At 53.8% G+C, this 15,005-nt stretch overlaps 1 protein-coding gene across 2 annotated transcripts in view; it reads right to left on the bottom strand.

The window, feature by feature from the left end:
• PREX1 (phosphatidylinositol-3,4,5-trisphosphate dependent Rac exchange factor 1) overlaps window positions 1–15,005 on the bottom strand; it is a 186,653-nt gene that overhangs the window by 104,835 nt on the left and 66,813 nt on the right. For both annotated transcript variants that reach the window (XM_060645492.3, XM_060645485.3), the window contains exon 2: window positions 1,367–1,438. In XM_060645492.3, coding sequence (XP_060501475.2) covers window positions 1,367–1,438 — 72 coding nt within the window. The remainder of the gene's footprint in view (window positions 1–1,366; window positions 1,439–15,005) is intronic.

Consider the following 15,005-nt stretch of genomic DNA (forward strand, 5'->3'; position numbering starts at 1 on the left):
TAGTAAGTTCGAGCCCCATGTCGGGCTCAGTGCTGTCAGGGATTCTCGCTCCCTGTCTCTCTCCGCCCCTCCCCCGCTCACGCTCTCCTCTCTCTCTCAAAAATAAATAAAACGTTTAAAAAAAAAACCAATTGAGGGGTGCCCGGGTGGCTCAGTGGGTTAAGCGTCTGACTTCGGCTCAGGTCATGATCTCACGGTTTGTGAGTTTGGGCCCCGCGTCGGGCTCTGTGCTGACAGCTCGGAGCCTGGAGCCTGTTCAGATTCTGTGTCTCCCTCTCTCTCTGCCCCTCCCCCACTCATGCTCTGTCTCTCTCTGTCTCTCAAAACTGAATAAATGTGAAAAAAAAAATTTTTTTTAATAAAAAAAAATTTTAAAAAGACAAAACTAATCGATGGTTACCTTTGGGGAGTGGGCATTTACTGGGAGGGGGACACAGGAGCCTGCTGGGGCAGGAAATGCTCTGTCTTCATTTGGATCATGGCTACATAGACGTGGTCATACGTGAAACTGCATCACGTCTGACACAACGGGTTGCACCCTTTACTGTATGTGAGTTATATACCTCACAAAAAAAGGAATCTTTTAAAGACTGAAATAAGTTACAATTTAAAAGTATCATAATTTTTGAATCGCAATAAAGAAACAGACTGTGATAAATACATGTGATAAACAAACAGCAGGTCCTCAGCAAATATTTGCTGAATGAAGGAGTGAATAAATGAATGAACGCACGCATGCATAAAATGCCAAAATCCCAGCACCATCGGGGACCGGCCATGCAGTGACCCTGAACATCTCTTTGCATCTAAAGCCTCAGCTTTTTACCCGAAACACTGAGCTCAGAATTATCAACTGCAAGGCTGCTGTCCAGACTAGCCGGCACATGTGGGGAGAACATCCTGTCTGACCAAGTCCCTCACGTGCTACCCAGGTCGGCCGCCTCTGACACCCACCCCACGCTGTCTCCCCTCTCCCCCGGACCAGGACCCTGGAGCCCCAAGAACTAAAGGCAGCCTCCCAGAGGGTGAGGTCACACTGGAAAGCCGGGCCTGGCGAGTGCAGGGGCCTCTGCCATGCACACAGAGGGCCTATTGACGTCCTCCCGAAACTCCCCAGAGCCGCAGCCAAGACGAAGGCCGGACCCAATTGCTCAGCCGCTCTGCCTCGACACTCAATGCCCGGTGCAGGGGCACGGGCCAGGGCCGCCGGGAGGGCAGCTGGAGGGGCCAGGCTCCCAGGGGCGCTCGGGAAGGGATTTTCCACTGGCTCCACGCCAGGAGGCCTGGCACAGAGAAGAATGGAAGACAGGATGGCCGTGGTGAGCAAGGCACACAGCGGCAGAGGGGCTGGCCCAGCGATCCACACCTTGACGTTCTCTTCCGTGAGGCCCTTCTCCACGGAGTCTGCCACGTTCTGCCGGATGCGATGCAGGAATGCCTGGGGGAAGAGAAGCAGGGAGAGGTGAGCACCCAGGCCTCTGATCTCCCCGGGGTGGCCTGAAAGGAGGGTGACACGTTCAAACGCCACCTAGGACACGGGAGGTACCACGGTCCAGGAACTTGGGTGGGGAGTAAGGAAAAACCTCCCCGGCTTCTGTGTTAAAAAACACACGGGAACATGCCTCACCCCCATTCGGTCCACAAACGTTTACTGAGCATCTCGCACACCAGGCCCTGTGCAGACACACCCGCAAAGCCTTGCCCTCAGGGAGACGAGCCCCCATCTGCTTCCTTACCCATCGCTCTCCCTCTAAAACTATAATTCATTTCCCTTTCTCTTTTTCCCCCTTTCTCAAAAATTTAACTTCCAGGGGCTCCTGGGTGGCTCAGTCAGTTACGCCTCTGACTCTTGATTTCGGCTCAGGTCACGATCTCACAGGTTCATGAATTCGAGCCCCACGTCGGGCTCTGCGCTCACAGTGTGGAGCCTGCTTGGGATTCTCTCTCCCCCCCCCCCCCTCTCTCTGCCCCTCCCACTCTCTCCCTCTCCTTCTCTCTCTCTCTCTCTCTCTCAAAATAAATAAACTTAAAAAAAAATTTAACTTCTAAATCATAACACATTCACATGGTTCGAGAGTCGAAAATATAAAAAGTCAAAAATACGACAAGTCTCTTCTCCTACACACTGAGCCCTAAGGCATCGAGTTCCTCCCCATCCCCCGCATGGGAACCACAACTACAAGTGTCTTCCATAACCTTCCAGAGAATCTTTATGCAAAAGTAACAAACACAAATACTCACATATACACACATGTATTCTTTTTTTTTTTTTAATGTTTATTTATTTCTGAGAGACAGAGAGACAGAGCATGAGCAGGGGAGGGACAGAGAGAGAGGGAGACACAGAAGCCGAAGCAGGCTCCAGGCTCTGAGCTGTCAGCACAGAGCCCGATGCTGGGCTCGAACCCATGAACCGTGAGATCATGACCTGAGCCAAAGTCGGACGCTTAACCGACTGAGCCACCCAGGCGCCCCGCCCATACACGTATTCTGACTTTTCTCCTTTTTTCACACCAAAACACAGCAGCATCCCTAGGACGTGCTGCACCTGCTTTTCCACTTAGTACTGTCCAGAGATCCTTCATATCCCTACACGGACAGCATCCTCGTTCTCTTCTACAGCTGCCCAGAACCCTGATGTTTGGACGGAGCACAGCCATTCTGCCACTTTTCTCAGGGGCTCAGAATAGAGAAATCACTTCTCTCCCCTGTGATGTGACAGACGACGAAGGCAGGGGAGCGTCGGGGACTGTGGGGAGCTGGCAAGCACGTCCCATCGGAGGGGACGGCCGCGTCTCCCTTCCAAGCGTGGTCAGGTGGGAAGGCGCGGGCCCAGCACCGCCAGGTGTTCTGGGATCTGTTTTCAACAGAAGCCAGAAAGTAAGATTTTTAAGGCAAAGTCTCTCCGTTTTTAAATCTTGGCAAAATATCGGTGGCTTTCGTGGGGAACCGGGTTTTAGGAGTCAAACGTGAAAGTGGGGGCACCAGAACGGAGGGGCGCAGCCATGCCGATGAGAAATGACGGCAGCCTGGCCCCGGTGTGGGTGGGGTGGCGGGGGACGGACCTGAAGGAGGGGCGGGGGGTGGCCGACACACCCGGGGATACCGAGGCCAGTCCCCTCATGGCAAACTCTGCCCGGTCAGCCCCACTCTGGGACTTGGACCCAGGCTGACCCGGCAACAGCCATGTGACATCCCCTGAGGAAATGACTTCATGGTGCTGTCACGGCCACAGGGCCACGATGAGCTGGGGTGGCCTGCCAGCTGCCCTTCCTGCCACAGCTGATTACAGAGTGGCGACTCTGCGAGTGAGGCCTGGGTGAGGGCACCGTGTCCCCACCGCAGAAGCCGGCTGCGGATTAATCAAGAGTGCGTGTCACGTGACCATGCTTGTCTGGGGAGGGCTCCGAGCGGCGGGAGATGGAAGGGACACCCAGGATAGAGGACAGCAGGGCACAGGGGAGGCTGGCCTTCCACAGACGGCTGTGAGACCCGTTTCCATCACCCGAGGGACATCAGTGGCTGTCGCAGGGCCCTGGCCACCGGCAGGCTCGGGTCTCCCGGGAGGTGGTGCACTGGTGGCTCACACAGCCGGTCACGGAGAGGAAAGTCGGGGACATACAGCAAGGCAGCCTCACCCAGTCCTCCCAGCACGTTTACATCCCCAGCCTGGACTCCCCTGAAGACTGGACAGCTCGGCCTGGGTGCCTGGGGGCGTCTGGAACCTAATTCCCAAGCCCCCCTCCAAACCCACACCACCCAAGCTCTCTTCCCAGCCTGATCAACAGCACCTGTGCCTGCCAAGGGCTCCAGTCAAAACCCCCCAATTGTCCCAGTCACCCTCGACCCCTCTCTTTCCCTGGGACCCCCCCCCCACCTTCTGTCCATCGGCAAATGCCTTCAGCTTCACCTTCCACAGGCACTAAAAAATCCAAGCTCTTCTCCCCACATCCATCACCTCCTCCCTGTTCCCCCTCACTGTCCCCAAAGTCTTTTCTCCACACACGGCCGGAGGGATCCTATTAAATAGGTAAATCAGATGTCAATCCGCAGCTTAAAATTCTCCCTGGCTTCCCGCTACACTTTAAAACAAATGTCCTGGGGCGCCTGGGTGGCGCAGTCGGTTGAGCGTCCGACTTCAGCTCAGGTCACGATCTCGCGATCCGTGAGTTCGAGCCCCGCGTCGGGCTCTGGGCTGACGGCTCAGAGCCTGGAACCTGCTTCCGATTCTGTGTCTCCCTCTCTCTCTGCCCCTCCCCCATTCATGCTCTGTCTCTCTCTGTCTCAAAAATAAATAAACGTTAAAAAAAAAATTTAAAACAAATGTCCTTCCGCAGCCCATAAAGCCCCCATGATCTCGTCCTAGTTAATCTCTCTGACCACACCTTCCAGCACTCCATCACCCCACACCTAGATAATCTTCAGCCCCACTACCATTCTGTTTGTTCCACCCACCAGGAGACATTCCTGCCTCAGGACCTTTACACATACAGTTCCTGCTACCAGGATCTTCTCTCCAGCTCTGCCATGGGCCAGCTCCTTCTCATCCATCAGGCCTTAGGCCAAATGTCACCTCCTCTAAGAAGCCCTCCTGTCTTCATACACTTCCCACCTTTCCATCTTACATTAAAAGCCCATATGACAGATGAAAAGAGTGAGGTGAGGTCATCTACACCAGCTCCTAAGGCAAGGGCCAAGATCAGAAAGGACTATGGCTGGGATGAAACCTTTACCGCAATCCAACAATGGAGGTCAGGCTTGGAAACTGACAGTTTGGGTTTAAACCTTCCTGCCGGGAGTACTGATGCATAGGGGCACTTGTACCCCAATGTTTATAGCAGCACTCTCAACAATAGCCAAATTATGGAAAGAGCCTAATTGTCCATCAGTTGATAAATGGATAAAGAAGTTGTGGTTTATATACACAATGGAGTACTACGTGGCAATGAGAAAGAACGAAATATGGCCTTTTGTAGCAACGTGGATGGAACTGGAGGGTGTTATGCTAAGTGAAATCAGCCATACGGAGAAAGACAGATACCATATGGTTTCACTCTTATGTGGATCCTGAGAAACTTAACAGAAACCCATGGGGGAGGGGAAGGAAAAAAAAAAAAAAGAGGTTAGAGTGGGAGAGAGCCAAAGCATAAGAGACTCTTAAAAACTGAGAACAAACTGAGGGTTGATGGGGGGTGGGAGGGAGGGCAGGGTGGGTGATGGGTATTGAGGAGGGCACCTTATGGGATGAGCACTGGGTGTTGTATGGAAGCCAATTTGACAATAAATTTCATATATTGAAAAAAAAAAAAAAAAAACCTTCCTGCCGTGTAACCTCAGGAAAATGCATTACCCTCTCTGAGTCTCAGTTTACTACTGGGGATCATAGCAATACTGTCCTACCTTTTACAATATAATAGGATTAAGTGAGCTGCCCTCAGGGAGCTTGCCTCTCTCTCTCTCTCTCTCTCTTTTTTAATTTAATGTTTACTTATTTTGAGAGAGAGGGAGACACAGAGCATGAGCAGGGGAGGGGCGGAGAAAGAGGGAGACACAGAATCCCAAGCAGGCTCCAGGCTCTGAGCTGTCAGCACAGAGCCCGACGCGGGGCTCATACTCTCGAGCGGTGAGATCATGATCTGAGCCGAAGTCGGACGCTCAACCCGCTGAGCCACCCAGGCGCCCCGGGAGCTTGCCTCTCTTGACCCAGCTGTATCTCAGGGGCTGAGAGGAGAGCCTGGCACACAGCAAGCACTCAAAAATCAAAGGAAGGGATGGAGTGTGTCTGACACACAGCAGGAGCCTCAACTCAAGCCACTTGGTAGGCTGTTAGAAGCCTGTTGGCCTTCCCTTTTAAAGGACAACAGGGACAGGGGACAGGAGCTCCTAGGGGATATTTCATCAGGGCAACGCCGCTGCTGGGAAGGCCAGCCTCCAGCCTCCTGAGACTGGAGGGAGACAAAGGCATGCTGGCCCAGCACAGCCGGGGGACAGCAGGAAGCTGGGAGCGCTGGCCTAGATCGGGCTTCCTGTCCTGGTTTCTTCACACAAGCAAAGCCACCACCATTGTGCTGGGACAATGAGAGGCTTGGGCCACCCACAGAGTTGCCGCAAACAGGCCCGTGTGAGGGGCACAATGGGGAGCTGGTGACCCGGAAAGAATGGGTGGGCAGGGGCTCCGGGCCCAGCCCTTGCTGCCCAAGGCACGATCGGCTTTTCCAGGCCGTGCCAATGCCCTCTGTGGCAGGCTGGGTGGTTACAGGGGACCCTCGGGGGCGACTCCTTGTCCAAGCCTCGACAGTTCTGGAAATGCAGCCAAAAGCAGCCATGTCTTGGGAACCTCCCTTAGGGACAAGGCCATTCTCAGGATTCCCAGGGCAGCCTGAGCCTCTGCTCTGCTTTTGTCCATACTACACCCATGCCACACTGCTGCCCAGGCTCCTGCCCCCACGTCTAACCAAACACCCCTCTGCTTTTTTGATGACGATGGCGATGATGGTATCTAGAGGTTGTAGAAAAAGACCGGAGAAAAATACTAACCAATAGCCACAAACCCAGATTTGGCACATCTTAGCATTATCCCAAACTCCCTTTAGGCCTTTTTTTTTTTAATTTTTTTTTAACGTTTATTTATTTTTGAGACAGAGAGAGACAGAGCATGAGCGGGGAAGGAGCAGAGAGAGAGGGAGACGCAGAATCCACAGCAGGCTCCAGGCTCTGAGCCATCAGCCCAGAGCCTGACGTGGGGCTCGAACTCACGGACCGCGAGATGGTGACCTGAGATGAAGTCGGCCGCTTAACCGACTGAGCCACCCAGGCGCCCCAGTGCAGTCTTTAAAGTAATAACACATCTCCACATGAAAATGAAAAGAATCTATTAAATGAGTTAATATTATGAACAGTATTTGTTGCATGGTAAAGAGTATTATCTGTTATTATCAATAACAGTTTTAGAAGGTGTAGGTATAACTATCAGATCTAGAGTGAAGTTGAGCTACCTATGATAAAATCCATTGATGCTGAAAAATCCCATTGGTGCTGTATATGTTTCATCACTGACTTTTCAAATTACATTGTCAGGGTGCCAGGGTGGCTAAGTCAATTACGTGTCTGACTTTTTTTTTTAATTTTTTTTTTATAATTTTTCTTTAACGTTTATTTATTTTTGAGACAGAGAGAGACAGAGCATGAACGGGGGAGGGGCAGAGAGAGAGGGAGACACAGAATCGGAAGCAGGCTCCAGGCTCTGAGCCATCAACCCAGAGCCCGACGCGGGGCTCGAACTCACGGACCGCGAGATCGTGACCTGAGCCGAAGTCGGACGCTCAACCGACCGAGCCGCCCAGGCGCCCCTCTTTAAGCCATTTTCTAAAAGAAATGCATCAAGTCTGGGAAAGGGGCAGACTGGCAAGGGGCACGAGGGAGTCCTGGGAGGTGCTGGAAAGCTTCTACTTCTTGATCTGAAAGGTGGCTTCACAGGCCAGCGCGTGTACACGAAGCCGCATCGGCGTGTCCTCAACATTCGTGCGCCGTATCCATGTGCCGTGTGAGTATCACACACGGAAGCGGGAAGAGATGAAGCATCACCAAGAGAGGTGAGCCACCTGCCTCGCCGCCAGGCACCGCCCGCCCCCATCCTGGATCCGGGCTCCTCATTCCCTCGCGTGCCCCCTGCCCGCCGACCACGCACACGTGGACGGACGAGCCATGGAGAACGGGGCTCTGCGTGCGTTTACGACATTTCCATAAAGGACGTGCTTGCAGCAACTTGCTCTCTCCACGTCACATCTTCCGCGCTCATCCACGCGGAGACGGGCGCCTGGCAGCACCTGCCGCCCGGACCCCACCCACATCCCTGGGTCCTCGCCCCCGGGGCGCACGGCGGCACCTCCTCTAGCTGCCAGCACCCGCGTCTCGTAGCCCGAGGGCCCTCTCTCTGGCGCAGGGCAGGCCCGAGCTGTCGTGCAGAGACGGATGAGGAAACCGAGGCACGGGGTCCAGGCCGCCTCCCCGGCGGCCCCCAGGGGCAACCTCCTTGCTGGCTCAGCTTTCCTGGCCACCTTCCCTCCCCTCCCGCAATCCCTCACTTGGCTTGTGGTGGCTCCTCAGTGCTTTCTCCAAGTAAACTCTTCGCCCTGGATTCCGCCGCTGGATCCGCTTCTGGAGCCCCCCCCCCCCCCCCACGAAGGCCTCACGTTGTTCATTTTGTCGCTGAGCACTTAAAGTGATAGGGGCCGTATGCAGCACCGGGGTGGCTCAGCGGGTTGGGCGTCCGACTTCGGCTCAGGTCGTGATCTCGCGGTCCGTGGGTTCGAGCCCCGCGTCGGGCTCGGTGCTGACGGCTCAGGCCCTGGAGCCTGCTTCCGATTCTGTGTCTCCCTCTCTCTCGGCCCCTCCCCTGCTCACACTCCATCTCTCTCTCTCAAAATAAACTTTAATAGTAAAAGACAAAATGTTTTTAATGACAGGACCTGCTATCATGAGGCAGAAGTCGGAGATGCCAGGTGTCCTCCCATGTCCTCCCGTCAACAATGCTCCAATGAACAGGTCCACGGGGCCCAGGTGTCCCAGACCCTCCAGGTGTTGACCCAGGTGTGGAAAGGCTGGCCAGGGGTCAGACATGCCCAACGTCCCCCCAACGCGACTGCACCCACATACGCTCCAACCAGCAGATGAGAGTCCCCCCGACTCCACACCCAGAACGAGGTTCACGTGCTCTCATTCTTTCGTGCCACAAACGTGCTGAGACACACACAGTCCCATCATAAGTTCATTTCGGGCCCCACCATTGGCTTTCGAGGCAGGCCTTTTGGTCCCATTCTACAGATGAGAAAAACTAAGGCCCAGAGGATGAGTAAGCTCACAGAGGTCATCTAGCCAGAAGTCAACAGGGCCAAACCTGAGCCCAGGAGTTGCTGCTCAGAGGGGACCAGAGAGACTGCTCACCAGGCCCAAGTGTCTCCGTGGCCCCCAGAGCTCGGGGCTGAGCGGGAAGACGCAGCATGATTGACTAGTGACGTCCGCCACAGCTGTAGAAATGGCCGGGGTGGCGGGGCTGTGTGTTTGCCCTCTCCAGCAAGCTCCCGCTGAACCGAGGAAACCGGGCAGCAGGAGAGATGCTGGTCTGAGGTCCAACAAAAAGTTGCTGATAAAACACAGATCAGAACCCGGGGTCCTGATGCCAGGCCGGCCTCGCCCCTGCCCCACCTGGCCTTAGAGCAGCGGCTCCCGACTCAGAAGTGATTCTGCCCTCCAGAAGAGATGACGACGTCTGCAGGTTTCTGGGGTTGTCACAAGTGGGGATGGGAGCGCTCTGGGCACAGATCAACCCTACACCGCCACCGGGATGGATCCGGCCCCAAACATCAGTAGTGCCGAGGACCACAGACCCTGCCTTAGAAGAGGCTCTTACTAAGACCCGGAAAGGCAAGACGCTGTAGGATGAGGGTTCCTCCCACCCCCTCACTCAGCTGCTGCGAACTGGTCTCCTTTTGTCCCTTGAATGCCCGCCTAGCGCCTGTCTGCGTCCAGGCCTCTGTGGTGGCTGCTCTCTGCCTAGAGAGCTTTCTTCCCAGTCAGTCAACTAGCAAGGGAGCCCCCCCCCCCCCCCCCGCCGCCCTCAGAGAGGTCTCCTCTTAGACCTGTAGAAAGGAGGGGCTCGCCACACTCCCTGAACCCGGTCACCCTTCCCGGAACCCATCACTGTTGGCTGTGGTCTTGTCGATGGGGTTACGTATGGACCTCACTGGGTATCATCTTTCGCGCAGAGCGTGAGCGGACTCAGGGCCGGAGGCGGTTTCATTCACCGCTGTCTCCTTCGCACAGAGCAGGTGCTCAAGAAGGTGTGGAGGAAAGGCGGGAGACAGGGAGAGAAACTGCGGAAGTGGGTCCGGAAGAGGCTCCAGAAGTAACCGGTACAGAATTGGGAGTATTTCAATAAAAACAGCAGTAATAACCATAACAATATATTTGCTATTTTTTACTCTTATCATCCCTTACAACTTTGGGCCCAATTACGTGCCAGGTCCCGCGCTAAGTGTTTCAATCCTCCAGCAATTGTAGGAGGTGAGTGCTATTATTACTGTGCCCATTTTACAGAGGAGGGAAACTGAGGCCCAAGGCAATAAACAGCTTATCCAAAGCCACGCAGCTGGCAAGTAGCAGAGCCGGGCCTCAAACCCAGGCAGTGTGGGCTGGCGATGAGTCCCAGCACATATCATCAGGGAGTAACTACAGACGACAAACCACAGAAGCACAAAACAGGTAGCAGCTGCCCCTCGGGTGCCTCTGGGGAGCTGCCGTCTGTCTGCAACCTGCAGCCACAGCCCGGGGAGGATAAATCTCTCCCTGGAGATAAAAAGGGACAGAAAGAGGCCTCCAAGTCGCTCTCTGAGACTGATGCCAGCAATCTGATCAGAGAGGGGAGGGGGCCCGGCTGCCCCCAGGGACATCCCTGCCTTGGCCAGGGTGACCTCACCAGACATATGGTGAAACGTGAGAGGGCCAGGGGACCTGCCAGAAGTGTGGGCAGGTGGGGGGTGGGGCAGCCCCCGGGCTATAGCAAGGACAGAGGAGAGGGGGACCCACCCCCCCCCCCCACATGATCTGGGTGGCCAGGGTCCAGGGAAGCAGAGTGTCGCAGAAGAGCAGGGCCTTGACTCCAAGCAATGGTAATAAGACAGTAATAACAACGGAGGAGTGGGGGTTGCATGGCCTGTTCCAAGCAGCCCCACACAGGCCAGAGTCTGGGGACACCCCTCAAATGCCCACCGATTTCTTCCAATGCCCAAATCCTGTGCTCCATCCATTCAAGTTCTGGGCATTTATGAAAAATGGGCATTTATGAAAAATGAATCTCACACATGACATTGAGATTTAACTTCAGTAGCTGATTTAGAATTCTATCACTTGGGGTTTTAGTTAAATAAATTGTCCATCTCAACAAAGGACGACCATGCTAGAAATGGTTTTCAGAAGTCCGTTTAATGGTAGGGATAAAGGCTATTGATGTAACCCTAACTGTGGGGGAAGAGGGGGGCCAAGTTACAGAATACATAAGATACAATCTCATTTTCAGCTACATAAATCAACTCTCCATAAGCATAGACAAAAGCAGCGTGGAAGGGAAGGCCCTAAACTGTGTGAGAATATGGCCAAGATTACTAACTGTCCTCTAGTATCTGGTCTCTCCTTTTCCTTTAGAAATACAATTCAAGATTTTAGTTAAATAAAGACTGTATTTCCCAGCTTCCCTTACCACTAGGGACTAAGTTTGGACTAGTGGGCTAGAAGTGGGTGTATTATGTATAACATCTTGACGGTATCCTTGGGGATGAGAAGGACAGGCAGGGATTCTTTTCTATTTCTCCTTCCTACTGATCGGATAGCCAATGTGATGCCTGGGGGTCAAGCAGCCACGTTGTACCATGAAGCAAAAACCGTACTAAAGAAAATGGAGTAGCAACAGAGAAGCTCATGTCCCTAACGACAGAGGAGCCAATGTATGTGCCCTGGGCTGCCTATAACTCAGTAAGGAAGAAACTTCCATCTCATCTAAGGCACTCTTATTTGGGTTTTACCGCTGGCCGTGGAACTTAATTCTGAGAGTGGAATTATAAGTGATTTTAATTTTCTTCTTTCTTCATTTCTGTTTCTTTCCCAATTTCCAAAATGAGCATGCTAATTTCAAATCAAGTCATTCTGTAACACAAACGTATGTTTTTTCTTTTCTTTTTTCCTTTATTTGGGGGGGGGGGGTGGGCAGGAGAGGCTGCTAACAAACCAGGCCCTCTTGCCTACCCAAATGATCAGTTCTTCAACATCGAGGAGGCTAGTCTGCATTCTCCTCTAGGAGGGCATGTGCCTTCACACGGACAGGGCAGTGTTCCAGCCGAGAGCAGGAGCCAAGCAAATATGACATGAGAAGGCTTTCCTTCTTCAGTGGGGCCTCTGAGCTGCCCACCCTCCTTCTCTGTGTTGACTCTGGAAACCACAAGGCGCCCCGGGAAGGTGCCCATCTCGGCCGGCCCCCTGTGAGCTGGCCTGGGGAGCCTAGGGTGGAACACGAGACCTTGCCCCACCCACAGCCCCTGCTACCACCCAGGTTTCTCAGCAAGCACCCCCTTTCATGGGGCTCATGCCAGAAGCAGAAAGCCACTGGCCAGAACTATTTTCCCAAAACACCCGAGTTTCAGATCTGAGACATTATCTTCAAGGAAGGTTACACATTCAATCACAGATCTACCGGACAGAATTGAGAGACAATAACATCCTTTTTACAGCTTTACACTTACCCCTCTGTGTCACATCTCATACAGCACCTTATGAATTACACATATGTATTTAAAATTCACATCACTATATAAAATAGCACGAATAATGTTGCATTGGGTTGTATCTTTAACAGAGAAATACCTTCTTGCAAGCACTAAAAATAAGCCGCAGTTGAGGCCTCCATACTGTTCCATGAACACACCAAGCACCATCCCACCTCAGGACCTTTGCACTTGCTGCTTTGTCTGGAAGACACTCTCCAGGTATCCACAGGCCCCTACCTCTCTCATTTCGTTCCCATCTGGAATCAAATGTCCCTTCCTAGAGGCCTTCTCCCATCACCCCACTTAAAGCGGCCCAGACACTTTCAATTCCATGTTAAACAAGCATAGGCCCTTCCCACTGGCCTCTTTGGCATATGAGGCACTGATTCTCAGATCGTCAGAAACACTTGGAGACCTTCAAACAATCTGAGTCTTAGCTCCAAATACAAAAAGAAAACCGTGTAGTTAAATGAATAAATCTTGATCCAAAGGTCTACAAAGCATAGCCTTCATCACCACATCAGGTACCAACGAGCTGTATGCACAGCTACATATACAGACAGCACAGCGAGTGTGGACTGTGGGCATATCCCAACGGGCTGGCTGTGACGGGAGTCTGAGTCTGGGCCCTAGAAGACACGGGTTTGAGGGTTTGAGTGCAAGTAGTGAGTCTGGGTGGTGGTCCAGCAAATGCAGGCAGGGGAGGGGAGAGGTGGGCCTGGGAAGAGAGGGCAGCCAGCACAGGGCATGAGACCAAGCAAGCGGCCAGGGTAGGAGACGGGGGCTCGATCCCTCTGAGGCCCCTTGAGAGCCAGTGTAAAACATGTTGTCTCCGAGCGATCCGGGGCAGGGAGGCAGCAAGGGAGCCGGGGCATTTATACACCAATCCTTCCTAGAATGCAGCGGGGACGGGGCGTTAATTCCCTGGCACTTCCGGTCGGCCTTCTAAGGGCCAAAGCTGCTCTGGTGGCCAGACAGAGCCACCAGGCACAGAGCTGCAGGGGCTGGCAGCGGGAAGTCTGGCTGGGGTGCCCCGGAGGGGCTGGAGCGACTGCAGCCACACCACAGCCTCCAAAAGAAAGAGGGTCTAGGCCCTTGGCGGGGGGGGGGGGGGGGGGGGGAACACCCGGAACGGCCGTGTCTGTTCCAAGGCAGGAGGGAAGGCTTTGAAGACTGAAGGAGTGCTGCCTGGGTAACAGAGGCCCTCCTGGGACAGACTGACATTCCCCGGCTGCACCAGGACGGTCTTCCTGGTTGTTGAAGCACCGAAATACTTCAGTGATGGGCAAAATCTCCAAGTGGGGGCAGGGAAGGGGCTGAGTCGAGGACGCGGCTGAGGAACCACAGACAGGCCCCAGTCAGACCCGGAGGCGGCTTCGTACTGGGGCTGCATGGGGGCCGGGCACCCGCCCACACTCCTCTGGGAGGCCACAGACACAGCAGCGTCCCACGTTACCTCCGGCCACACCCCCACCCCTTTTGAAAGCCTTCTCTGCTCTTCGAAACTCTCCCTCCTCAAATGCTAGAAGGGTCCGCATCTCCTAGGGAAGCAGTGCATGAAAGTGGCTGAGGCCCCGGGGCTGGAACCAGCTGCCCGATTCATGACTCAGACCCTGCCTTTGCCAGCCACTGCTGTGTGACCTACGCCAGTGACTGCACCTCTCTGTGCCTCGTCAGTAACACGAATGGGAATAACAAAACTATTGACATCATAGGCCACGGTGGGGCTAAAATGAAATTCTGCCGTCAACGCGCTTAGCTCAGTTGGCTCAAATCTCAGCTCTGCCACTTACAAGCTGTGCAACCTTGAGCAAACTTCTTATCCTCTCTCCGCCTCAGTTTCCCCCCTATGAAATGGGGACAAAACGAATACAGAGGATATAATCCTATAATTAGGATTATAGACGCTAACATAAAGAACAAGCACTTTGAATGAGGCCTGGTACACGGTAAACACTCAGTGAGGGTATCTTCTGAGAACCCAAGCCCTGGTTCTGTGGACAGACAGGAACCCACTGTGCCTCCCACGGAAACTTCTGGAAGCAGATCAACCCCAACGATAGAGCTCCAGGGACTTTTACACTTGTCCTACATTGTATCCACTCATGAGAGTTGTTTGTGGGGTTTTTTCCATCCTAGAAGCAGTTCTGTTCTGGACCGCCTGCTTCCAAGTGGGAGCGAAAGAGGGGAGAGGCTTTGTCAACATGCTCGTCCGCACCAGCACACCTTGCCACCCTGTCCTTCGACTGCCAACCGCATGACCTCAGTGAGTCACGGCACTTCTCCACTTCCTCGTCCGAAAAAGAGTGCAGCTCGCGTTTAAGTGAGCTGATGCAGGTAGAAACTCTGTAAGTACAAAGACTTCCTGGAAGAAGTGGCCGGGGGGGCGGGGGGCGGGGGGTGCTGGGCTACGTAAGGAGACAGGAAATCGCTTATGGTTATATTTTCGGGGGAGACAGCCATCGCCAAGTGTTACCCGTGCCAACAAGTGCTACCCGGGGCCTAGGTGCTCCAGGCACAGAGCTGGGCGTTGGAGACTCACAGGGACAGTCATTCGTTCCTGCACTCACCCATTTATTCAACACTTACTGTATACCCACTATGTACCAGGCAGGAACTGTGCTAGGAGCCAATGACGTATCCGTGACCAAATGAAGCAGACCGTTCTCTGCCCCCCTGGAGCAGACTCCA

This window comes from Panthera onca, chromosome A3 (assembly GCF_046562875.1).
Source record: "Panthera onca isolate mPanOnc1 chromosome A3, mPanOnc1 haplotype 2, whole genome shotgun sequence".
In the NCBI taxonomy this organism is placed as follows: Eukaryota; Metazoa; Chordata; class Mammalia; order Carnivora; family Felidae; genus Panthera; species Panthera onca.